At 41.1% G+C, this 23,477-nt stretch overlaps 1 protein-coding gene across 1 annotated transcript in view; it reads left to right on the forward strand.

The window, feature by feature from the left end:
- The window catches only part of ELL2 (elongation factor for RNA polymerase II 2), a 77,096-nt gene extending 63,426 nt beyond the window's left edge, over positions 1–13,670 (forward strand). The window contains exons 8-12 of the mRNA XM_010380593.2: positions 238–808; positions 3,409–3,472; positions 7,495–7,666; positions 9,629–9,673; positions 9,776–13,670. Of these exons, the coding sequence (XP_010378895.1) occupies positions 238–808; positions 3,409–3,472; positions 7,495–7,666; positions 9,629–9,673; positions 9,776–9,892 (969 nt within the window). The 3' untranslated portion in view covers positions 9,893–13,670. The remainder of the gene's footprint in view (positions 1–237; positions 809–3,408; positions 3,473–7,494; positions 7,667–9,628; positions 9,674–9,775) is intronic.
- The last annotated feature ends 9,807 nt before the right edge of the window (positions 13,671–23,477 follow it).

The following is a 23,477-nucleotide window of genomic DNA, read 5'->3' on the forward strand; positions in this document are numbered from 1 at the left end:
CATTAAACATGAAAGTTTGTTTCACATTTGGTTTTGTGTTGTTGTTGTTCTGGTTTAGTTTTTGTTTGTTTTTGTTTGTTTGTTTTTGTTTTTGCTTAAGCATGAAGAAAGGTTAACACAACCCTGATAATATTAATATTAAGTAAGGTTACTTAGTTGTTTAACCAGCCATGCATGTCTTGAATTTATTTAATTTTAGTGCAAACTGGCTCACTTTTTTCCTTTTCCCTCCCCTAGAAACGGCTTTTGGATTCAGAGTTTATTGATCCTTTAATGAATAAAAAAGCCCGAATATCTCACCTGACGAACAGAGTACCACCAACACTAAATGGTCATTTGAATCCCACCAGTGAAAAATCTGCTGCAGGCCTCCCACTGCCCCCTGCAGCTGCTGCCATCCCCACCCCTCCACCGCTGCCTTCAACCCACCTGCCCGTCTCACATCCTCCTCAGATTGTAAATTCTAACTCCAATTCCCCTAGCACTCCAGAAGGCCGGGGGACTCAAGACCTACCTGTTGACAGTTTTAGTCAAAACGATAGTATCTATGAGGACCAGCAAGACAAATATACCTCTAGGACTTCTCTGGAAACCTTACCCCCTGGTTCAGTTCTACTAAAGTGTCCAAAGCCTATGGAAGAAAACCATTCAATGTCTCACAAAAAGTCCAAAAAGAAGTCTAAAAAACATAAGGAAAAGGACCAAATAAAAAAGCACGACATTGAGACTATTGAGGAAAAGGAGGAAGATCTTAAGAGAGAAGAGGAAATTGCCAAGCTAAATAACTCCAGTCCAAATTCCAGTGGAGGTATTTTACCTTTGTAAAAGTACTGACTACATGTTAGATGAACCAGAAGTGCATGCTATCATGAGTTTGAAATTATACAGTTTATAATTAGTGATTTCTTTAGCAAATGACGTTTCATTTAATTATTAATCTTAGTTTTGTGCTTTTGAGCAGTTTTTTTTTTTTTTTTCGTTTTACAGCAGTTGTTTTCCATCTCTTTTTGGCCAAATATTAAATATGGTTTTTATATTAATAAGAATGGCATTTAAAAATGACTGGCATACTTGAGACTCCTTTTTGGAAGGTGGACCTTTAACATTCTTTTCCATATCTGTTATGATATTGCGCAGCCTCAACATGACCTATTATATGCCATTCTTGAACTGATTTAACCAGACACAGTTTGCAATAATAATATTCATTTCCTTCTTTCTCAATGAAACAGGGTCACCCTTGCTTTAATTAACATTAGCACAGGGGAAATGTCAACTTTTTAATAAATCAGGCCAAGATAAAATTTCATTTGCAGATCCATAACATCATCTTTATTTAGAGTGAAAACACTTTGTCTTTTGCAAGGCTGTTCTGGTGTTCGCTTAATAGATCTTAAGGTTTAGGGGTTTTCCCCCCAATTTTGAGAGTCCTGTTTTAGTGAACTAACATCAATTGTTATTTGTAAAATTAACCATTTCAAGCTTTAGGAGCTTAAATGCTAAATATCTAGCGATCCAAAGAAACTTAAAGCTTTACCTCTAAATAAAGCTAATTCATAAAAAGCTTGCTTGCCTAAGATGTACCAAGTGTTAAAAACTGTCAAAATTAGATTTTTCTTATTTAAAAAATATGTCCTCTAAAACTTAATGCCTTGCATGCCATCACACAGAAGATCCAAGTTCACCATTTGGCATTGCTGCCAGTTTTAAAACCAGAATAACTAAGGCAGAATTCCATAGGAAAATATGGCTTTGGAAAAATTACTTTAATGAATAGAGTTATAAGGAGTGTTGTCTTTCTTTCTTTTGCTCATGATTCTGAAAGTCTGTAATCCTTAGATTTAATTGATCATCTTTGCCATATGAGAGAAGCTCTATTTTTTTTTAGTGTTACTTCCAAAGAAGCCACTGTAGAATATGATATGATACGTGCTTTTCTTGATCTAGATTGGATACATTGCATGTCAAAGCATTTCTGTTTAAATATTTCAAGCAATATAATACTATGTAATGGCACAAAAGGTAGGTGTAAGCTTTTTCCCTCAACACTCTTGTAGTTGAATTTGTCAGGTCAGGAAAAGAAATGAAGAAGTAGAATTCTATGTTCAGAGTTCATAAGCCACTGGGTAAACTCCACTCTCCACACGTTCCACCCTCAGGTGGTGCTTCTGAGTCAAAGGCTAGAGACAGGAAAACTGGATTTCAGTATGTTGAGATCTACATCAGAGTTTCAAGTGTTCTCAGAGTTGGAGACCTGGAGAAGCACACTTAGTCTCTTTGAATTCTTTACTGAGGATATAGTAACTTTCAGAACCAGTTGGGATAATTACAAATTTAGGAAAGCTCCAGACCCACATCTCCTGCATTTTTTGGAATTTATCTGGTGTCTGTGGCAGAAGGGAAGCCAGGTGACCTGCACTTAATGCCTTTCTCTTTAAGACTCAGGCTATTGTAAAAGCATGTTCTTTTACCCAAGCATGAATCAAATATATTTATAGGTGAGCAGCATGCACTCAGAGTCTATGTATTTGTATTTGTTTAGAGTACTTTGTCCTTTAAAATATTAAACCGAAAAATTATCTAACATTCACTTTTATATGTTTTGCCAGTGGGCATGATTAGGGTTCGAGTTATCAGTTTAACCCTACTTTGAATGATAAAAAATTACCCTAATAAAGAATGATAAAAACTTACCCTAATAAAGAGAATATCCTCTGGACACGGTGCATTTAAGCAAATGGAATACTGAGGGATTTACATACTTTCACTGTGTAGCCATAATGTTTAGCACTTTTTTTGTCCTTAAAAAAAAGAAAAATCTGTTTAGTATTATGAGTGCTAGAGATTACAGGAATATAAATCGACATTCAATAATACCTTATTTTAAATTACTTTGAACCAATGGAAAAACTTTCTACCCAATTCCACTGTCTACATACAAAAAAGGGAGGCAATAAAAATACAGTGACCAAAGCAGTCTGCTACCTGACTCTATTGTCTCATCCGCCTTGTTTGAATCCCATGAAAAGTAGATGTTGATGTAAAATTTGTATCTCCCATTGTCTGGCTGCATCTGCCACCACAGTCTTTGAATTGCTGGGCAGATGCCACAACTGTTGTTGAAAGAATAGAAGATTGACCTTGGGTTAAGATGGAATTCCTTTATTGTGCAGACAATGCAGTAGCCAGGGTGCTTTAAATGCCTGGCGTCGGTTCTGCCGGCGCTGGTCATAGGGCCTCTATTGTTCGTGTTCAATTGTATTCCTTGCTCACTGTTGCTTATTGAGATGGAAGAATAGAATTTGAGGAAAAGTGTTCCAGATGTTTCTAATCTATTTTAGAATTACAGGCATTTGATAACCTTCCTGGTTGATGAATGCTCTGATTTTGTTTTTTTTTTCTTTGTAGGAGTTAAAGAGGATTGCACTGCCTCCATGGAACCTTCAGCAATTGAACTCCCAGATTATTTGATGTAAGTTCATATGTCTGCCAATGGAGAGAGCGACTTGATTTTAGAAAGTTTGCAAGTTCTTTTCCCATAATTTGCAAATCAGAAAAGTAAGAAGTTCCAGAAATAGAGTCCTGGAGCCACCTCTGCAATTGAAAGGCTGCCATTTAGCCTGCCCGTCCCAAATCTACCCTTGTCTGCATGAGCAGGTTGTGCCTCCCTCCGCTCTGAGCTGTGTTCATTGGCCTTTAACTATAGAGAAGCCTGTCCTTTGTTCTGGGGCCTGGCTAAGCATTTGATTATGAAAGATTTTAGGGATCTGACTCTTCAAAGCTGACAGTCTATCAATGCCCAGTCATTCACTTGGGTCCCCCAAAGGGATGGTTTATTGCTGACAAAGTGCTTGAACCTCTGCACATAATAATACAAAGTGTTAAGATAGACTGATTTTTATTTAAGTAAAGTTCTGCCCTCAATTTAATTTTTAGAGGAGAGAAGAGTAAAATCTGATCATTTCAATTTAGTAATGGTTATAATGTTTTCTTGTTGTGACAAGTTGCTAAATGCTGAGGTGGGGACATTTTTGTAACTGGTTATCACAGAAATTATAACTTGGACACATAATTCTAGCTTTTTTACAGAATAAAAGGTTTCTGTAAGAAGAAAATAATTAAGTTGCAAGAGCCTGGAAAAATGGAGAGGGAAAGAGCAAACAAATCGGACTTTGGATAGCTTTGAAAATGAACAAATGTGCAAAATAGCTAGAATGAGAAGGAAAAATGGAATCTGGGCTGTCTGAACACTTTTATTCTATTAGTAGCATCTCATGGTGGACAATGTTAAACTATGTTGTTTAGCCCTTTTCGTTTCCAGAGTAAAGATCATTTTAGATTTAAAATGTGTTACTTCTGCTTAACAGTAGTGTGAAAGCTATACTTATTGGGGAATGATACAGTATGAAACCATAATGCTGGTTATCATCTCTTAACTAACAGGAACTTGAGAAACCTTGCTGAGTACCCTCTCATCTGAGGTAGTGTATGTAATGGTTTTAGAGTTCTGTAGGAGGGCCTTGAAAGGCAGCTATGACCTACCACTTAGTTGGCCCAGGAAGGGTCCGTTGTCTGCAGCCAGGCTTCCAGGACAGCCTCTGGCTCTGCTGCCGAGGGGGTTCACCTCTTTAACTGCAAACCACTTCTCCTTAGAAGTCTTTAAATGTCGGCCGGGCGTGGTGGCTCAAGCCTGTAATCCCAGCACTTTGGGAGGCCGAGACGGGCGGATCACGAGGTCAGGAGTTTGAGACCATCCTGGCTAACACGGTGAAACCCCGTCTCTACTGAAAAATACAAAAAGCTAGCCGGGCGAGGTGGCTGGCGCCTGTAGTCCCAGCTACTCGGGAGGCTGAGGCAGGAGAATGGCGTAAACCCTGGAGGCGGAGCTTGCAGTGAGCTGAGATCCGGCCACTGCACTCCAGTCTGGGTGACAGAGCGAGACTCTGTCTCAAAAAAAAAAAAAAAAAAAGACTGTTATTAAACCCTAAGCATTATTCAGTAACCACTGAATAATGGATTTTCAGAAAAATTACCAAAACTACAGAACTTAAGTTGCCTCATAAAAAAACTAAAGGGATATACTATAAAACCTAAATGATCAAGGCCGGGCGCGATGGGTCACGCCTGTAATCCCAGCACTTTAGGAGGTCGAGGCAGGCGGTCATGAGGTCAGGAGATCGAGACCATCCTGGCTAACATGGTGAAACCCCATCTCGACTGAAAATACAAAAAATTAGCCAGGCATGGTGGCGGGCACCTGTGGTCCCAGCTACTCAGGAGGCTGAGGCAGGAGAATGGCATGAACCCGGGAGGCGGAGCTTGCAGTGAGCCGAGATGCAGTGAGCCGAGATGGCGCCACTGCACTCCAGCCTGGGCGACAGAGCGAGACTCCATCTCAAAAAAATAAATAAAAATAAATAAACAAATAAAACCTAAATGATCAACCTTTGAATAATTCATACTTAACCAAAATCTTTCTAATTTTTATGTAATAAGACTACTTTTACTTGTAGTTAAGCTGTCAAAACTTATTAAAATTTTTTCCATCACCACATAAAGAGCCAACTGTAGAACTACAACAATTTTTCGTAAAAGTAGGCAAACTTTTTTCTTAAAAATGCCAGTGTAACCAAATAATTTCTTCTATATTAGCAACACAGTTGTTGACCACACAATTGTGGTCACTGAATAATTTCCCTAAGGAAGTTATTAAATAAAATACTGAAGGTGTGATTTTGAGAAAGCACGATAAATATATAACAAATTAAGTCTGCGTTTCAAGATCAGTTTAGCTGTGTTGCTAATATATGCTTATCCCCAGGGACCTCTTTTTACCCCAGGCCTCCCTCTGGTGTACAGTCAATACAGCCCGTGCCCAGGAAGGACTGCTTCACTGCTTGGCTGGCAGTGTACCTTTTATAGCTAAGACACCAGAAGGGCAGCTTTACATCAGCAGACTATCACTGTTTCAATTACACTTAGAAAATTAAACCTCTACACTGTCAGCATGAATAAAAATATTAATGAGGACACTAAGTTTGCTCACTGCATCACTTTTCTCACATTTCCTGCTAAGCATCTGTGATATTAGCAATTTAAATGAACTGATGGGCTTATATAAGACCATTTGGAGAGGACTGAACTCCAAGATTTTATGGCAGTGAAGAATATATGTGTACCCCCAAGGGGCATCCTGAAGCTCCTGCCACCTGCCTGAAATTGCTTTGAAATCTCAATTTTTATTTCAAAAACTCAAGGGAATTTTGCATTAATGACAGGAACACAGAGTGCAGAGAACCAGGCCAGATCCTTATGTGATCCCAGTTCCCAGATCTACAAATAAGTAATACTGTAATAGGCCAGGCACAGTGGCTCATACCTGTAATCCTGGCACTTTAGGAGGCTGAGGTGGGTGGATAACTTGGGGCGAGGGGTTCAAGACCAGACTGGGCAACATGACAAAACCCTGTCTCTACTAAAAATACAAAAATTAGCGGGTGTGGTGGCATGCACCTGTAATCCCAGCTACTCAGGAGGCTGAGGCACGAGAATCGGTTGAGCCCAGGAGGTAGAGGTTGCAGTGAGCTGAGATGGCGCCACTGCTCTCCAGCCTGGGCGACAGAGCAAGACTCCATCTCAAAAAAAAAAAAAAAAAGTAATACTGTAATGCTAAATGCTAATAAAATGCTGTTTTAATTTATTATTGAATAAACCGATGCTCTAGGAAAATGGTCTTCTCTTACCAGTTAAGAGTAATTCACATCCCAAAGTAAAACGCAGATTTATGGCATTTTATTAAGAAAGTAAGTTAGACTAATAGTACAACACTGGCTTCTGTTCAACATAGTATGACATTTAAATGTTTGAAAAGAACTAGAGAAATATGCCTTTTTTTGGTCTAACCCTCATTTTACAGAATGGTTGGTAATTTCCCTTTTGTACTTTATATATTTGCTTGGTCAGAAATATGAGAAAAGGGACAGAGGAAGCAAGCATGAGGCACCTTGTTGAAGATGTCTGCTGGCAGCATGTCTGAAAGGCCAAGCAACAGACTGCCTCTCATAAAGCAGTAGGTCCAAAGAGAGCTTTGACTTTCAGCACTCAGTGACTGCATGACATTCTCCTGGTTTCACATTACCCATTGAGTCCTTCTGTCTCTCTGTGACTTGTAACAGATGGGTTAGCATCTACCATTAGTGTGGTAGTGAATTATCTTGGATAGAGAAAGATTCAGGAGACTACATCTGTGTAAATACTGTTTTCTTTTTACTTAGTTGCATTTTAGTTCCATTGCCACCATGTCTTTACCACATTTACTCTCCTTCATTGAAGCTCTCCAACTCTGTGTGATAATTTTACCTGAAGATGTTTGGAGGAGTGACCTGGCAGCCAACCAGTGGCAGAGTGGCATTAAACATTAGTGACACATGCATGGATCTAATCTCTAAATATTTGGTTTAAATCTACTCTCCATTTATCTTTTTTTCTTATTAGAAAATATATCGCTATTGTCTCCTATGAGCAACGCCAGAATTATAAGGATGACTTCAATGCAGAGTATGATGAGTACAGAGCTTTGCATGCCAGGATGGAGACTGTAGCTAGAAGATTTATCAAACTAGATGCACAAAGAAAGCGCCTTTCTCCAGGCTCAAAAGAGTATCAGGTAAATGGATTTGTAACTAGTTGGACTGACTTTCATATTTTACCTTCTTTCTTTCTCTGCCCTGCTCAACCTTAGCCATCACAGTAGCCTTTAGAGTAAGTACTCTTGCAGACCAGCCTCATTGCTGCTTTAGGAAACTAAATATTTGAAATAGTTCTTGAAAATAAATTAACATAGTAAACCTGTATTTCTACCAGTGGAAAAAAACCTTGTGCCACTATAACATATCACATATTGAGAAAAATACCAAACACAACTAAATAGGAAAAAAAGTTGTATCTTGAGATTCAGCTAAATATTTGATTAATTACACTGCCAACTTAGACTACAGTTCATAGGTCTGGTGCTATCCCAAAACAGTGCTATTTCAAGTATTTTTCTTTAAACTTCAATCTGAGATAGAATAGGGAAGATATAGGAAATAAAGAGGGCTTAATACACAGATATTTGGGGTTTAAGTAAAGAAGTTTGGTGCTTCTAGCTACAAAGACTGATCTTTGTTAACCAGTCTTACTCTGTTTTCACTTTCCTACTTGAAGTAGTAATATTACTACCACTGACAAAGAGCAGGGGATACCTGACCTGTTTCCTGATTGTTTTTTGTAGTTCTTAGCAAAGGGATTGATAGAAATGAGTATTTCCCTCCCATGTGGGCTAGATAACTTTGTCACACTTCACGGACACAGATGGTATAGTGGTGCCTCTGTCCCAGCCCACTACCACTGTTCAGACTGGAACCTACGGGAGACAATGGATGAGTTTTCCCACAACAATGAACAGCCTGAGAGCATTTGTGTCCTAGAGATTCATTATATCTTCTACTAGAGGGCCTTAATCTTTTTCAATAAGCTGGTGAGAGTTATAGAAGACTGTGCCAGAAGAATCGGTGTTCAGAGGTGCAAGAGGTTGGTGATATGGTGGTTTGGGGTTTATTTTTTTCTATATAGTAATTTATCAATGTATATAATTATACTGAAACTAGAATGTAATTCCAAGGATTACTTGGTTAGGAGCGGTTAATGTTTGTGTGACCTTGGGCAAGTTACTTAATGCCTTTTTGCCTTGAATTCCCCATCCATAAAATGGGATAATCATTGAGTTGTGAGGAATAAACATAAGTAAGCATGAGTAAAGTGCCTGAATCCATGCCTGGTACTTGGTGCATACATTAGGCTATTATCCCCCCAGGCACCTGACCCCCCCCACACCAGCCCCCACAGAAAATCACTGCTACTGATTTCCAGTGTATTCTTTCGGAAGTGTTTAGGTGTGTGGTATATGCATGTGTGTACACATGGTATAAAATGTATGTACATTTATACACAAGTAATTTCAACATATATACCATATTTAACTGAATCTAAGGTTTCTTCATTTGTAACATGTACCATTGTTTTATGTCCCAATAACTTAAATTATGATACATTATTATTTGTACTGGTTTCATTAAAATGGGGAGAAATGAGCATCTTGCAAGTAATGAAATTCTTAGAATACTATTCTGTTTTTCTTTTTTAAATAAATGATATCAAGCTGTCCATATTGTTTAGCACTTTCCTTTTTTCTCTAAACAATATAATGCATATTAGAGAATTTTTTTATATCAGTACATAAAGCACTTTCCCATGTTTTAATGGCCTCTTAGTATCCTTTGTATAGATTGACGGACATTTCAGTTTTGTTTACTGTCTTTTGCTTTACAAACAGCGCTATAGTGAATAATCTTGTATATGCGTCATTCACTGAGGGGCAAGTATGTCCATAGGATAAGTAGAATTGCTGAGTCAATTTTGCATTGACTATTTTGATAGCCGTTGCCACGTTGCCTTCCATAAAGATTGTTTCAAGTTATATTCCCACAGTCAACATTTCCTATACTCTCGCTAAATGCATGTTAGCTGTTTGTATTGCCACACACAAAAGAAGTTGTTCTCTTCTGATTTCTAATATTTAATTTTATAGAATGTTCATGAAGAAGTCTTACAAGAATATCAGAAGATAAAGCAGGTAGGTGTCATCACTGTTGATTTTCTGACCTGTGGTTGAAAAAGTAAATTCTGCGACCTCATTCCTCACTTTTTTGTTTTTGTTTTTTTTTATCATCTGCAGTCTAGTCCCAATTACCATGAAGAAAAATACAGATGTGAATATCTTCATAACAAGCTGGCTCACATCAAAAGGCTAATAGGTGAATTTGACCAACAGCAAGCAGAGTCATGGCCCTAGAACTCTGCTTGGACCAGAAGATGTGAATAAACTTAAGCTTATTTATTTAAAATTCCAAATGAGTTGCTCTAGATTCTAAAAAGGTGAAACTTTGGCTGTTGAAAGTTTCAGTATTAGTAAACTTGAGTTACTTTTTCTTTTCCATTTTACTTTGCTTCCCTGCATTTCGAAGCTGCTCTTTCTGGTCCTCCCCACCACCCCACCCCCAAGACTTGTGTTTGTTAATAGAAATAATTTTTTAGGTATTGGGGATCCATTGTCTATATTTCAAATCAGTTTTTTTTTCCTCAAAAACTTGTGTTTGTTATTAGAAATGATTTTTTAGATATTGGGGATCCAGTGTCCACACTTAAAAGTTGTATGTGTTTTAAAAACAACAACAACAGTAATGTGCAAGGTGAAATGCTTTTGGATAAACGTAAGCCTATTTTCTGACCTTTCCTAATGCAAACTCTTTGCCTTAAATGGTAGAATATTTAGAAATTTGCACAAAATTTAAAAAAAAATAAACATTGTCTTGGAGGGTTAAAAAATAGAAAGGTGTATGTGTATAGATTCACATACACATATGTATATACAGGCTGACTTGATCTAGAACATTAAATCCGCCCTGCAAGTTAACCCCCCATTGCAATGGTTGCCTTAAGGTGTTTGCTAGTTGTGTACATAGTGTGGTTAATCATTAGCTACACTGCTTCCCACTTGATTAGAGCAATGGGAAGCATATTGTGGCCTACCAGCATCTGGAAGTGTGTGCTCGATCTGTATGTGTGCAGAGGTGGTGTGGATGTGAGCGTGCATGAAGGAAAAAAAGCTGCTACTCCTAGTAGGCCAAACGCTCAGGTTAAACAACTGACGAGTGTTACTGTAGGGTGTTTTTTTGTTTTTGTTTTTGTTTTCTATCAAATTGCTAATTTTGTTGTGGAAGACAAAAGCATTTCCATTTCAACGAGTTTGTCAGCTTTATTAATGTTGGGCAAAAATTGATATGTCATGAAAATGAAACAGATCTATAGTTTTGGGACAAAATTATAAAATTAAATGTGTAGGTAACCTATTTATATACTGCTATAAAGTATTTTTTGAAGAGAGATATGCAAAGAAGCTATTACCTACATAAGATGTATATTTAAAGATTTTTTTTTCATCCTGGTGCCAGGAATATAAAAAAGAGTGGATATATTTAACCATAACATACTGTGATTCATCAAACAGCACAAACTTGCATTTCATGGAGTTTATCTGTTGACGTTGATTTAAACTGTCACTTGTTTTATCACGTGGGAACATAAGTTATGTGGTCAAAAATATAAGGATTTTGAACTAATGTTGATTCAAGTTGTATTGTCTTATTGTATTGTCTTTTCAAAGTGCTGCCAGTTGAAAAGGGAAGCATTATGTTTACAAATCTGTTTTGAAATGTTTGCCAAAATTTTGGTAGTGTCTTTAATAAAGATGTTTGTCTCCAGCATCCAGAAAAATAAATAAATAAGTTTGTTGTGTATCACTGTAAACCAGAAAAATGTTGGTTATCTAGAAAACTTGAGAGAGCATGTAGATTAACTTTTCTCTTTGGGGTTCTTCTAAAACATTAACTGGAAAGATTAGATAATATACTAAAATATACGGAAGTATACAGACTATACAAAGACTGAAACAAGACCCTTTTGCACTACCACTCTATAACATTATCGCAGAAATTTTGTTTCTATGTAGCATGGACCTCCTAAGGAATTCTGTTTCTTTTAGCATTGAGATCCCTGGTGCTCTTTTTTTACCTCGGAATTGGTACAATCATTATTAAACGTTAATTTATTTCAAACTTTTTAATTGAAGAAAGGAAAGGGAAGCTTAATTGGGGATAAATTCGGGCATCATATTATTATGATAGAGTCTCATGAGGGGTTTGTCTATAGGTAATGAACTCATTGGTGTTATTTCTTGGACATCTTGGCCTTTTAATCGAAGACTGTGTGCTGCTATTTGCTATGAGCAAAGTTTCTCAAAAGCAAAAGGTGCTTGGACCATTTGGATCACCTGAGTTAGAATCTCTAGGTATAGGGCCTAAGTATCTGCATTTTCACTGGTTTCCTGTAGGTGACTTTTTGCAAGCTAAAGTATGAGAACCATTGACTTGGATGTAGCTCTAAACTTTTAGGTCTGTAAATCTTGAAATGTTGAACTGAAGGTCAACTGTTGGCTTTTTTTTTTTTTTTAAAATGTCCATCATGTCAGCAGCTGCAAATCACTTTTCCCCTTTGCATGATCTGAGGCACCTCCTCAGTTGTTTCACTGCCAACTCTTATTTCAGAACCTGTTTACAAACAAGCCTTCCAGTTGGTGAATGGTTAGCCATTGGAGCTCCTACCCTGTACATCAGCACATCTGGTTTACAAGTTGGGTAACAATGAAAACTGGAGATGCTAAATGGAAATCCAGCATTGCATACCCTTAGACCTGATCACATACCAGTAAAAGCCTTAATTTAGATGTTAGTTGTATGTGTTGGACAGATCCTTGCAAAAAGTGTGTCTATTAGTTGTAACTTTGAAAGTTATAAATCTCTGAATCTGCCATTATCCAAGTTTCATCCCTTTTGAAGATGAGGCATGAGCCTATTAAAATATTTATAATCATTTTTCATCTCCTACTGCAAGACCTTTAGATTCTTAAAAATGATTACTACAGGAATAGTGGCCACTTAATGTCTAAGTTACTCTGGTGGAAGAATTTTTTTTTCTTTTCTTTTCTTTTTGGGAAGGATGGTGTAAAAAATAACAAGATTAGAGAATGAGTTGTATAGTTTTTTTCTATCACATTTCATCTAAAATGATTTGAAGGACTTTTGAAGATTTTTACCAACATCCTTAAATCAACTCCAGATTGAATGAACAACTGATTTAAAACAAACTAAGAGAACATTAACTAGATGTGGGCTTTTTAAAATATACAGGTATTGCATTTCCTACCTTGTTATTTATTCCACTTGGAATACTTTAGAGGGGTTAACTTTCAACTCTTTAAGTAGTAACGGATGTTTTATACTTGTTCTCACAAAATTGTTATGGTCAGTTTATATCATTGCTCCATGCATTGATTATAAAAATTCAGTATTAATTTTTTCTCTGATTGATCTTATAAGCTTTAGAGTTTTCTTTTCTCTTATAAAGTGTTTCACCTTATTATGTAAAACAAATGCCTGCTTGCATATTGGAAGATGTTGAAATTAGTTTTAGACAAAAATGGTCCATCAGTTCAGACACTCTGCTTGGATGCCTCACCCTTTTCATTAGTGCATTCTTTGCTTCTGAAACTTGGCAGAAACTCGTTAGCCAGTCCACTGCCTTTCTGAAAATGTGTGGAGTCACGTATGCTTGGTATATGCCTTTACTACTTTTAAAGTTCTACAGTTTATTACTTGCCCAAGTATTACTGAATCCTTTTCTTACATGTACTGGATGGAGAAAAAATTATAGCCAGCACTTTGAGAGGAAAGTTTTTGGAAACGATATTAACTGGCACTACTAACTGAAGGCCACAGAAGATGCTATCAATGTTATTTGTAACCTGAAGATTGAACAAGGCTGTGAGGCTCATTTCAAACTATTTTGAGGTGTTAAATTATATATATGCTGTTTCTCAGCTGTTCCATTCAAACCGTGTTAGGACTCTCAAAGGTAAAATGTCACAGGGGCTTTTCAGTTGTTATTGAGCTCAGCAGCTGTGGTGGCCCCTGTTCTACACCAATTTCAGTTCAATAAAAATGTTAACTTTGCAATTCTGGTATTTGTTTTCCTTTGTCTCATTTCAAGCCTCTTTGTCTTAAAAACAAACAAACAAAAAAAAGCCCATGACAGGCCGGGCGCGGAGGCTCAAGCCTGTAATCCCAGCACTTTGGGAGGCCGAGACGGGCGGATCACGAGGTCAGGAGATCGAGACCATCCTGGCGAACACGGTGAAACCCCGTCTCTACTAAAACAATACAAAAAATTAGCCGGGCCTGGTGGTGGGCGCCTGTAGTCCCAACTACTCCGGAGGCTGAGCCAGGAGAATGGCGTGAACCTGGGAGGCGGAGCTTGCAGTGAGCCGAGATCGTGCCACTGCACTCCAGCCTGGGCGACAGACCAAGACTCCTTCTCAAAAAAAAAAAAAAAAAAGCCCATGACAAAGTATTCACAGACATATTACTTGTTAGGGCTCTAGGAAGTGGGAGCAGGGAATTTGCTCCAGGGAGCTGCCTTTTTGTAAGTGAAGGACACGCCCTCCAGGGGCAACTTCTACTAGGGGAACAATAATCATATTTACCATTTATTGAGGGTTTCCTCTTTGTTACACGTTTTTGCTGCATTATCCCATTTCTCCTCACCACCTGTTATCTCCATTTTACAGGTGGGTAAACTAAGTCATAAAGAAGTTAAGAAACTTGCCTATCACACAGCTAGTAAATGGCAGAGCCTGGGAAGTCTGACCGCAGCATCTGTATTCCTAACCACTTCTCCATCATGAGCCTCATATGTTTATATAGGATAAGACTAATCTTTTCAAAGTGACAATTCCAGTGATACCACATAGGCTAGATAAGTCCTTTTGGTTCCAAAGGCTAGAATGTGGGGGTCGGAGTGATTTCTAGTGTATTATTTTGGGGGAGTTGATTTATTGGAAATCACAGAATACATTTGAAGGGAGACTGGCACACTTTTTGAGAAAAGGTTATTTCCCCTGTGTTCGCTTTACTTTTGAAAGTGTACAATGTTAACAATGGGGTATTTGAAAGTGGGCGGTGGAGGTAGGAGGGAAGGGTACAGTCTTGTAATCATATCATTTTCTCTTCATACCAAAAGGCTATCTCAGGAACAGACTCCAGCTTAGGAGTATTCAGTCTGAGAAGACATAAGGGCATTCTCCCAGCTGAATCCTTAACCTCTAGTTTCTAAAAATCTTCTGAAGGAATAATAGGAAGGGAAGAAAGCCTCAATCAAACATTGGTATTAAAAACCCAGAGTGAGTAATGTGGGCGGTGCCTCTGGTCATATTTACGAGAAGCCTCAAGGATGAGTGAGTTTCACAACATCGGGACTGTCAGGAGCCCTCCCTAGTCCGTTCTCCCACTGGACCTTTAACAGGCTCCTGCCCTCAGCTGTAAAATGAAAATATGCTTTTCTTACTGAGGGATGGAGGGGTTTCACTATTGTTTATAAAAGCACTTGGGAATTCTGTGAAAAAAAAAATCATTCTTTAAACTACAGATTATCTGCTGAATGCAAGGAGGAGTGTTGAAGCATTACTTTCCATGTGAGAATGAATTCATTTTGACTGACTGCGAAGGGGACAAAGGCAAAAGCTAGAGGTTTCAAGGTGAGATGTTGGGTTTGTTTTATTGAATGCTGGGTGTACGCATACCTGCTCTACTGGTTTTACCTTTCTGAGACTGGGACAGGAAGCTGACAGTGGTAGTGGAAGTAGGAGGCTCTGATACGATTGCTTAATTCTCAAGTTAGGGTTCAGATGATTCTGCCAGGTGCAATGGTGGAGATGTGTCATTTCAATTCCTGCCTGCCTCATTCAACTGACCAACCTGGCTGGCTTTTCTTACTGTAATTAAATGGTTGGTACAATGTGAGCATTTGTAGATGGACAATAAGAACTTCACATCTGTCTAGGACTATAAATGTAGAAGTGTGCTTCCTGCAGATGAGCCCACATAATTGGCCAGCATGTTTGAGTTCTACAGCTGGGGCTTCTAGAAGCATGCTGACTGCCCTTCCATACTTTCTGAGTTCCAAATAGGCTTACAGAATCCCACTGTGGAGTACATGGATAGCATGATCTACCTTACCAGTCTCGCTGCCTGTTCCTCCCACTCTCCACACACCAGTCACACACACCTTCCTTCAGGCTCTCCAATACTCCTTGCTCCTCCTATCCAAAAGTCCTCATGCGCTAAGTAGACTGTGTACCATCACCACCACCCTCCACCCCTTCCTTACTTAGCTGAGTCCTCCATATCCTTAAGGTCTCCACTTAGGCATCACTTCCTTCAGGAAGCCTTTCCTAACCCACCCCTGCACCCACCCCCACACTATCCAGGTCCTCTGGGTATATGCTCTCTTTCATTCTATACTTCTTTGTGGCATTTGTCATAATTATAACTGGGTACTAATTGCATTAGTAAGTTCTGTGGGAGTAGAGACTGTCCTGTTCACCAGGGTGTCCCCAGCCTCTAGACTAGTGTCTGCCATATAAAATGTTCTCAGCAATAATTTATTGAAAGAAGGAGTGAGGCAAACTATTTCTATCAGTCATATTTAAAATTCATGTGGCCCAAGGATTTGGATTACTGCAAGAATCTGCTGTCTCAGTCAAGTTTGTGTTCCTTGCCACTTTATCTTCCCAAAGTCATGATTAGGAATCAGTTAATGATGGCAGACTGGTGCCCATGACAAACCGACTGATAGAGTTTGGATATTTGTCCCCTCCAAATCTTATGTTGAAATGTGATTCCTAGTGTTGGAGGTGGGGCTTGGTGGGAGGTGTTTGGGTTGTGGAGACAGATTCCTCACAAATGGCTTGGTGTCCTCCCCGCCCGCCTTGGTAATAAGTTCGTAGGATATCTGGTTGTTAAAAAGTGCCTGGCATCTCCTCTCTCTCACCATGTGACATACCTGCTCCCCCTTTGCCTTCCACCATAAGTAAAAGCTCCCTGAAGCCCTTCCCAGAAGTGGATGCTGGTACCATGCTTATCGTACAGCCTCCAGAAACATGAGCCAAATCAACCTCTTATCTTTATAAATTACCCAGCCTCAAGTATTCCTTTATAGCAATGCAAATGGACTAAGACACTGACTTGACTTTGCGAGTCCTTTTGCCATGTGTTTTTATTGACATTTATTTTATGCCTAGCATTTGTGTAATCTTCCAAGTGCTTCCAAGAACTAGCAGAGCCCAATGCTGTTGATGGGCTCTGCTAGTTCTCCAGTTACAGGAATCCCAACCCTTCACATTGTAGATGGTGAAATGAAGATGTCTAAGTGACAGCACATGGGAGGGCAGGATGGGACCCCCGGAGCTTACACAGTCTTCCTAAGTGGTGCCAAGAACAGCCCAGCAGCCACTTCCAAAAACTGATACGAAAACAAGGAGTGGTAAAGTGCCAGGCAAGCTGTGCCAGAACACAAGCAGCAGGCACAGGGCTTCAGAGCAAGGAGTCAAGCCAGACAACCCGGCTTAGAGTCCTGCTGTGCCACTCACAAGCCATAGACTATGGGCATGTTTATAAAGCCCCAGATCCTCTGTTTCCCATCATGAACGGGATAGTACCTGCCTTGGAGGTTGCTGGGCTGACACATACGTAGAGAGGTGCCTGGCACCTCGTAAGTTCACTATATGTATTTTTATTGGATACTTTAAAATTATTTATTTCCATCTTTTATTCAGAGATGGAAAGTTCTGTAGCAAAGCAACCAGTCAGAACTGAACAACCTTATTAGGTTAATTTAGATTTCTGCATAAGAGTGATTGACCTCCCCTGGTAAATGGACACAGCCCATAACATTTTAAAGGCTTTGCTATTGATTTCTCTGTGAAATACTTTTTTTTTTTCTGTGAATCTTTTTTTTTTTTTTTTTTTTTTTTAGAGGTAGTCTCATTCTGTTGCCCAGGCTGGAGTGCAGTGGCACAATCTCAGTTCACTGCAACCTCCGCTTTCCCAGGTTCATGCAATTCTCCTGCCTCAGCCTCCCAAGTAGCTGGGATTACAGGCACACACCACCACATCCGGCTAATTTTTTGTATTTTTAGTAGAGATGGAGTTTCACTATGTTTGCCAGACTGGTCTTGAACTCCTGACCTCGTGATCCGCCCACCTCGGCCTCCCAAAGTGCTGAGATTACAGGCATAAGCCACCGCACCTGGCCCTCTGTGAATCATTTCAAGTCCCACGTTAGCTTCTCTTGGCATCTTGGCTACCAGTAACTTAGACACAGTGCTGATGCATTTGTTCTCAACTGGAGCTTAACTTTGAATATTCTCTCTATTCTCTTTTCCAGTTGTCTTTATAGAGGACAGTTTTTAAAAGAGTCTTTTTGTCTGGAAGCTTAAGTGCTTCTTGCCACCTAGTTACTAGAGGGGGTTGTTCATTACAGGTAAGATGCTTTGGATAAAAGGCTGCTGTGAAAATCACTCTTACACCTGTAAGTTTTTCCTTCTTCTCCCAAGGATAGAGTTCATTTAAATCAGCCTTGTCAAAGGAGCACCAAGAGGGTCTCTAGGGATCTCATGGCCACCTGAGCTTCAGAACTCTGCAGCTGAGAACAGCTGTAAGGGGACCCTAGGGACTGTCAGCAAAGCCACCTTTTTCTCCACCCTCCTCCTTTCCTCGTCTCTCTCTGCCCCTGTTGACAAATCTTTATTTCTGTGGTAGCCAATTATCATCCGCTCCTCCCTTCCTTAACTCACCCTCCCCACCTGCTCCTCTTGACTGAGTGAACGACCCTGGCTCCCCTCTTCTGTTAACATGCACATCTTACCATTTTCCCCTTGTCTTTGGTTAAAAATGACCTGATGTATAGATGGTGACAAGGCCTGGTCAGAAATAGAGACCTAAAAGCGTGAAAAATTGGGGAAGATAGAAAATGCTTTGTGGTACTGGGGGAAAGAACAGAACATGGAGTCCTCTACCCTGGGCCTGTGTTCAAGTTGTGACATTCACCTACCTTTGACCCAGGGCAATTTGCCTAAACCCCTAGATCTTCTTTCTTTCATCTCTGGTAATGTAGGATAATGCCTGAAGTTTAAAGACTATCACATTGACCATGAGGGACAATCATAAAGCAACAGCGATTGTCATGTGTGTCCCTACAAATCCACTTTTGGGGGGCTGTTTGCCTTCAGAGATGAACTTTATGGCAGTTCCCAGAATTCCTCAGAGACAGCTACTTTTAAATAAGCTCTGTATTCACTTTTAGCAAGGGTCTCATTTCAGTAACTTACAAGTCCAGTCATGTAACAACCACAATCCTGAAATACATTTAGAATTGAATATTCTCCCCTCATCCAGCTTAGGCCTGCTTTAGGCTGGAAGCCAAGAGCTTTTTGCTATCCTCCCTACTCCTCCCACCACCCAGCATTTCCCAGGATGAAAGGGCGGGAAGGTAGGGAGGAGAGATAAGGAGCATGAGAGGGCTGATTGAATGACACCTTTGACGTCCTTGGCCTTGGTTTCCTTTGGGCATTGTCAAAGCCCACCCTGGGTGCCTCGGACTCCTCTGGCCTCTCCTGTGGCTGGCCCTTGCAATGCCCTTCAGCATCTGCCTCCAACAGACTACCACTGTCACTTCAGGCAGGAAGCTAGTAAGCTTATTGCCCATTTTAAAATGATCACACCAACATGCCAACTCGAGGTGTCCCATCTGGTCACTCACCCACACTCCCACCCCAGTCATAGACCAATCAGCACTTTTGGCCTGGGATCCATGAGTGTAGTAACTTCCAAATGCATCCTCGACTCCGCTAGACCTTTATTTTCAGGCACAAGTCACATACCAGCCCTGTGTGTCCAAGCTTGAGGTGTCACAAATTACTTTTTCTAAGTACTCTTTATGAAGCTCTTCTCTCTAGCCTTGTGGCAAGAGGGAAGCTCACTGTCAACCCTCTGTAGAAACCCTGATTTGTAACATGGGCTGACTTTTCTACCTCCACCCGTTACACCAGTGAGGAGCCAGAAGCGAAGGGAAGAAAAACTGTTTTGTTTTTTTTTTACTACCCTCCTCTGTGAGTCCTGCAATATAGGGTTCAGAATCTGAGTTACTAGTGTGGAAGTTGTGGATGTAGATGGCGTATCTTGTGACTGCAACCAAAGCTATCAGCAAGTCCTGCGTGAAACCCTCTCACATATATTTGTGAGTTCCTCAGTCATAGAAGCCATGCATATTTGTTCCACAAATATTTACACAGACTTTGTGCTAGGTGGTGGGAATACACCATTGAACAAGAGAAAGGCAAATGACACAACTTGATTCCAGTTGTGGTAAATGCTCCAAAATAAAAGGTTGGCTGTGAGAATTAATAATAAGAGGACGTGGCACAGTGAGGGAGTGGGGTCAGGCTTCCCCCAAGAGGTGGCTAAAGCTAATATTTGTTGATGAGAGGAGAGCTCCATAAAGAGCATGGTAGACAGGCCCCAAGGTAAGACGGCCTTTAGGCTCACTAGAATGTACGTGTATCCAAATCACTTCTCATTAACAAAAGCAAGGGCCTTGCTTTTTTGTTGCTGAACTTGTTCCTTCAATGGCTTGTCTTTACTAGCCATTTCTGGGGAGTTGAAGCCCAGACATGATTCCCTCCTGAGGTCTAGGCATGTCAGGTTAGTGCCTTATCAGTGGTGTTCTGGTATTTGAGGTTCTTATCTGTGGCCTTCTCTTGTTGCTAATTAGTTCTAAGGAACGTTTCCAAAACAGAAAGATTGCATTTTAGTGGCCAGTGGACCTCAAACTGGCCCACGGGATTTCACATGGGGAAGTTTGAGCTGGGGAGGAACCACGACTGCCTTCCCCAGCGCCCTCCATCTTCCTGGAGGCCAGAGGCTGGTGCCAGTGAATGCCGAGAACAGAGACTGGCTGGCCCCTCCCTTGTGGAGGTTTCTGGGATTATAACTCCATCACTGTGGGGCTCTCAGAGGCAGTTTCTCTGAGAAGAGAAATAACATCTGTACTATTAAAATTGCCCATGAGCTCTCTCTGTTGTCACCAGTAGGCGAACCATGTGTGTGGTGTGACTCTAACGAAGTTATTGGTGGGCAAGCAGGAAACTGAAACAAGGGGGCTGGGAAAAAGATGCCCAAGGGTCAGAGAAACTGAAAAGGAGCCCTTTCGGGAATGAAAATGAGCAAAAGTAAGGAAGTGTGGTATTTTCTTACGAGACCACTTGACAATCAAGGCTTTATGCTTTTTTTTTTTTTTTTTTGAGACGGAGTCTCACGCCCAGGCTGGAGTGCAGTGGCGCGATCTCGGCTCACAGCAAGCTCCGCCTCCCGGGTTCACGCCATTCTCCTGCCTCAGTCTCCCAAGTAGCTGGGACTACAGGCGCCGGCCACCTCGCCCGGCTAATTTTTTGTTTTTTTAATAGAGACGGGGTTTCACTGTGTTAGACAGGATGGTCTCTGTCAGGCCTCTGAGCCCAAGCCAAGCCATCGCATCCCCTGTGACTTGCACCTATACGCCCAGCTGGCCTGAAGTAACTGAAGAATTACAAAAGTGCAAATGCCCTGCCCCGCCTTAACCGATGACATTCCACCACAAAAGAAGTGAAAATGGCTGGTCCTTGCCTTAAGCGATGATATTATCTTGTGAAATTCCTTTTCCTGGCTCATCCTGGCTCAAAAAGCTCCCCCAGTGAGCACCTTGTAACCCCCACTCCTGCCCGCCAGAGAACAACCCCCCTTTGACTGTAATTTTCCTTTACCTACCCAAATCCTACAAAACGGCCCCACCCTTATCTCCCTTCGCTGACTCTTTTCGGACTCAGCCCGCCTGCACCCAGGTGAAATAAACAGCCCTGTTGCTCACACAAAGCCTGTTTGGTGGTCTCTTCACACGGACGCGCATGACAGTCCCCATCTCCTGACCTTGTGATCCGCACGTCTTGGCCTCCCAAAGTGCTGGGATTACAGGTGTGAGCCACCGCCAGCCGCATTATGCCTTTTACAAATGTTTCCAGGCATTCTCAATGGGTACTTCTTTTAAACTATTTTTAGCATGAGGTGGGATGAACCACCAAGAAAAAACAGGCTAGGAAAGGTCCATCAGTATCAGTGCTAGACAAGAATGCAGGTCTTGGCCGGGTGTGGTGGCTTAAGCCTGTAATCCCAGCACTTTGGGAGGCCAAGGCGGGCCAATTGCCTGAGGTCAGGAGTTCGAGACCAGCCTGGCCATCCTGGTGAAACCCTGTCTCTACTAAAAACACAAAAATCAGCCTGGCGTGATGGCGGGTGCCTGTGATCTTAGCTACTTAGGAAGCTGGGGCAGGAGAATCACTTGATCCCAGGAAGCGGAGTGTGCAGTGAGCCAAGATCACGCTCTTGCACTCCAGCCTGGGCGACAGAGCGAGACTCCATCTCAAAACAAAACAAAACAAAACAAAAAATGCAGGTCTTGTCTCCCCACTGTACCCACTTCCTGTCAGCCTGCCTTAACAGCTCATCCTCTCAGGCTTGGTGCTGAACCCTAAAATTGGCCTGGTTATGGGGGGCACCCAGCAAGGTCTCCTCACAGCCCAATCATGTTCTGCCTCCTTGAAAGTTTTTCTCTCTCCTAAGAGTATTGATATAAACCCCTTTTTACAGGAGGTAACATTTCCATTGCCCCGCTCTGCTCTGGGCCAGGCATTCCTGACTGCCTTGGCTTTTTCAACCAGGTAAACACCTCCATCTGCTATGAAAATGCCTCCCTTCCTGCTAACATCACCCTTGAGTTGAGGCCATTCCACAGATAACTTGACAGCCCTCAGGGCCCCCACCCACTATTGTAACTACCCCTCCTCCTGTATTCTGCCTGGAGGTGGGATGCAATGGGTCATGGCCAAACTCAGTTTCCACCTATTGGTGCAAGGTGTGGTAATTGCTGTTTGTATTCAGCTCAAAACAAAGGGAAATCTGCGCTGTTCTACACCCTTGTTCTGATCCTTACTCTGAACTATCAGCCATACATACAACTGACACTGATGATAAGGATAGCCTAACAGCCATGCTTACCCATTGTTCGTCAGAGCACCAGTTCTCAGAGGGCAGCAACAGCAGCACCTGGGAACCTGTTAGACATACAAATTCTCAGGCTCTGCCCCAACCCTGTTTAATTGAAAACTCCTGGGGTAGGATCCAACAATCAGTGCTTTAACAAGTGCTCTGGGTGAGTCTTACTTGAGGCAGCTGGTGTTCTCCACCATCTAGTTCATTAGAATCACCTGGGGAGAGTTTTTAACCCACACCATTACCCAGGCCCCCACCCAGACCAAGTGAACCAGAATCTGTTGGGGTGATGCCTAGGCAGAGCGTGTTTGTAAAATTCACCAGGTGACTCAAATGAGTGGTGAAAAGTGAGGCTCAGCTTCCTAGGTATTTATTTGTAAGACTGGCGTCTCCCAAATAAATGCAGGGGAATGTAGGCATTACCCAAAAAGAGTTCTGTAGTCTTTGTAGCATTTGAAAAACGCTAGATTTAATAGTTAACACTTAATTTATTTATTTAGAGATGGAGTCTCACTCAGTCACCTAGGCTGGAGTGCAGTGGTGCAATCTTGGCTCACTGCAACCTCTGCCTCCTGAGTTCACACCATTCTCCTGCCTCAGCCTCCCGAGTAACTGGGACTACAGGTGCCCATCACCACGCCCGGCTAATTTTTTTAGTAGAGACGGGGTTTCACCGTGTTAGCCAGGATGGTCTCAATCTCCTGACCTTGTGATTCGCCTGCCTTGGCCTCCCAAAGTGCTGGGATTACAGGTGTGAGCCACTGCGCCCAGCCAACACTTTTATTTTTATGAAGGACTTTTTATACCTTTAATATGCTGAAATGTTCTCCAAGAGGGCAAAGAGAC

Source organism: Rhinopithecus roxellana, chromosome 3 (assembly GCF_007565055.1).
Source record: "Rhinopithecus roxellana isolate Shanxi Qingling chromosome 3, ASM756505v1, whole genome shotgun sequence".
In the NCBI taxonomy this organism is placed as follows: Eukaryota; Metazoa; Chordata; class Mammalia; order Primates; family Cercopithecidae; genus Rhinopithecus; species Rhinopithecus roxellana.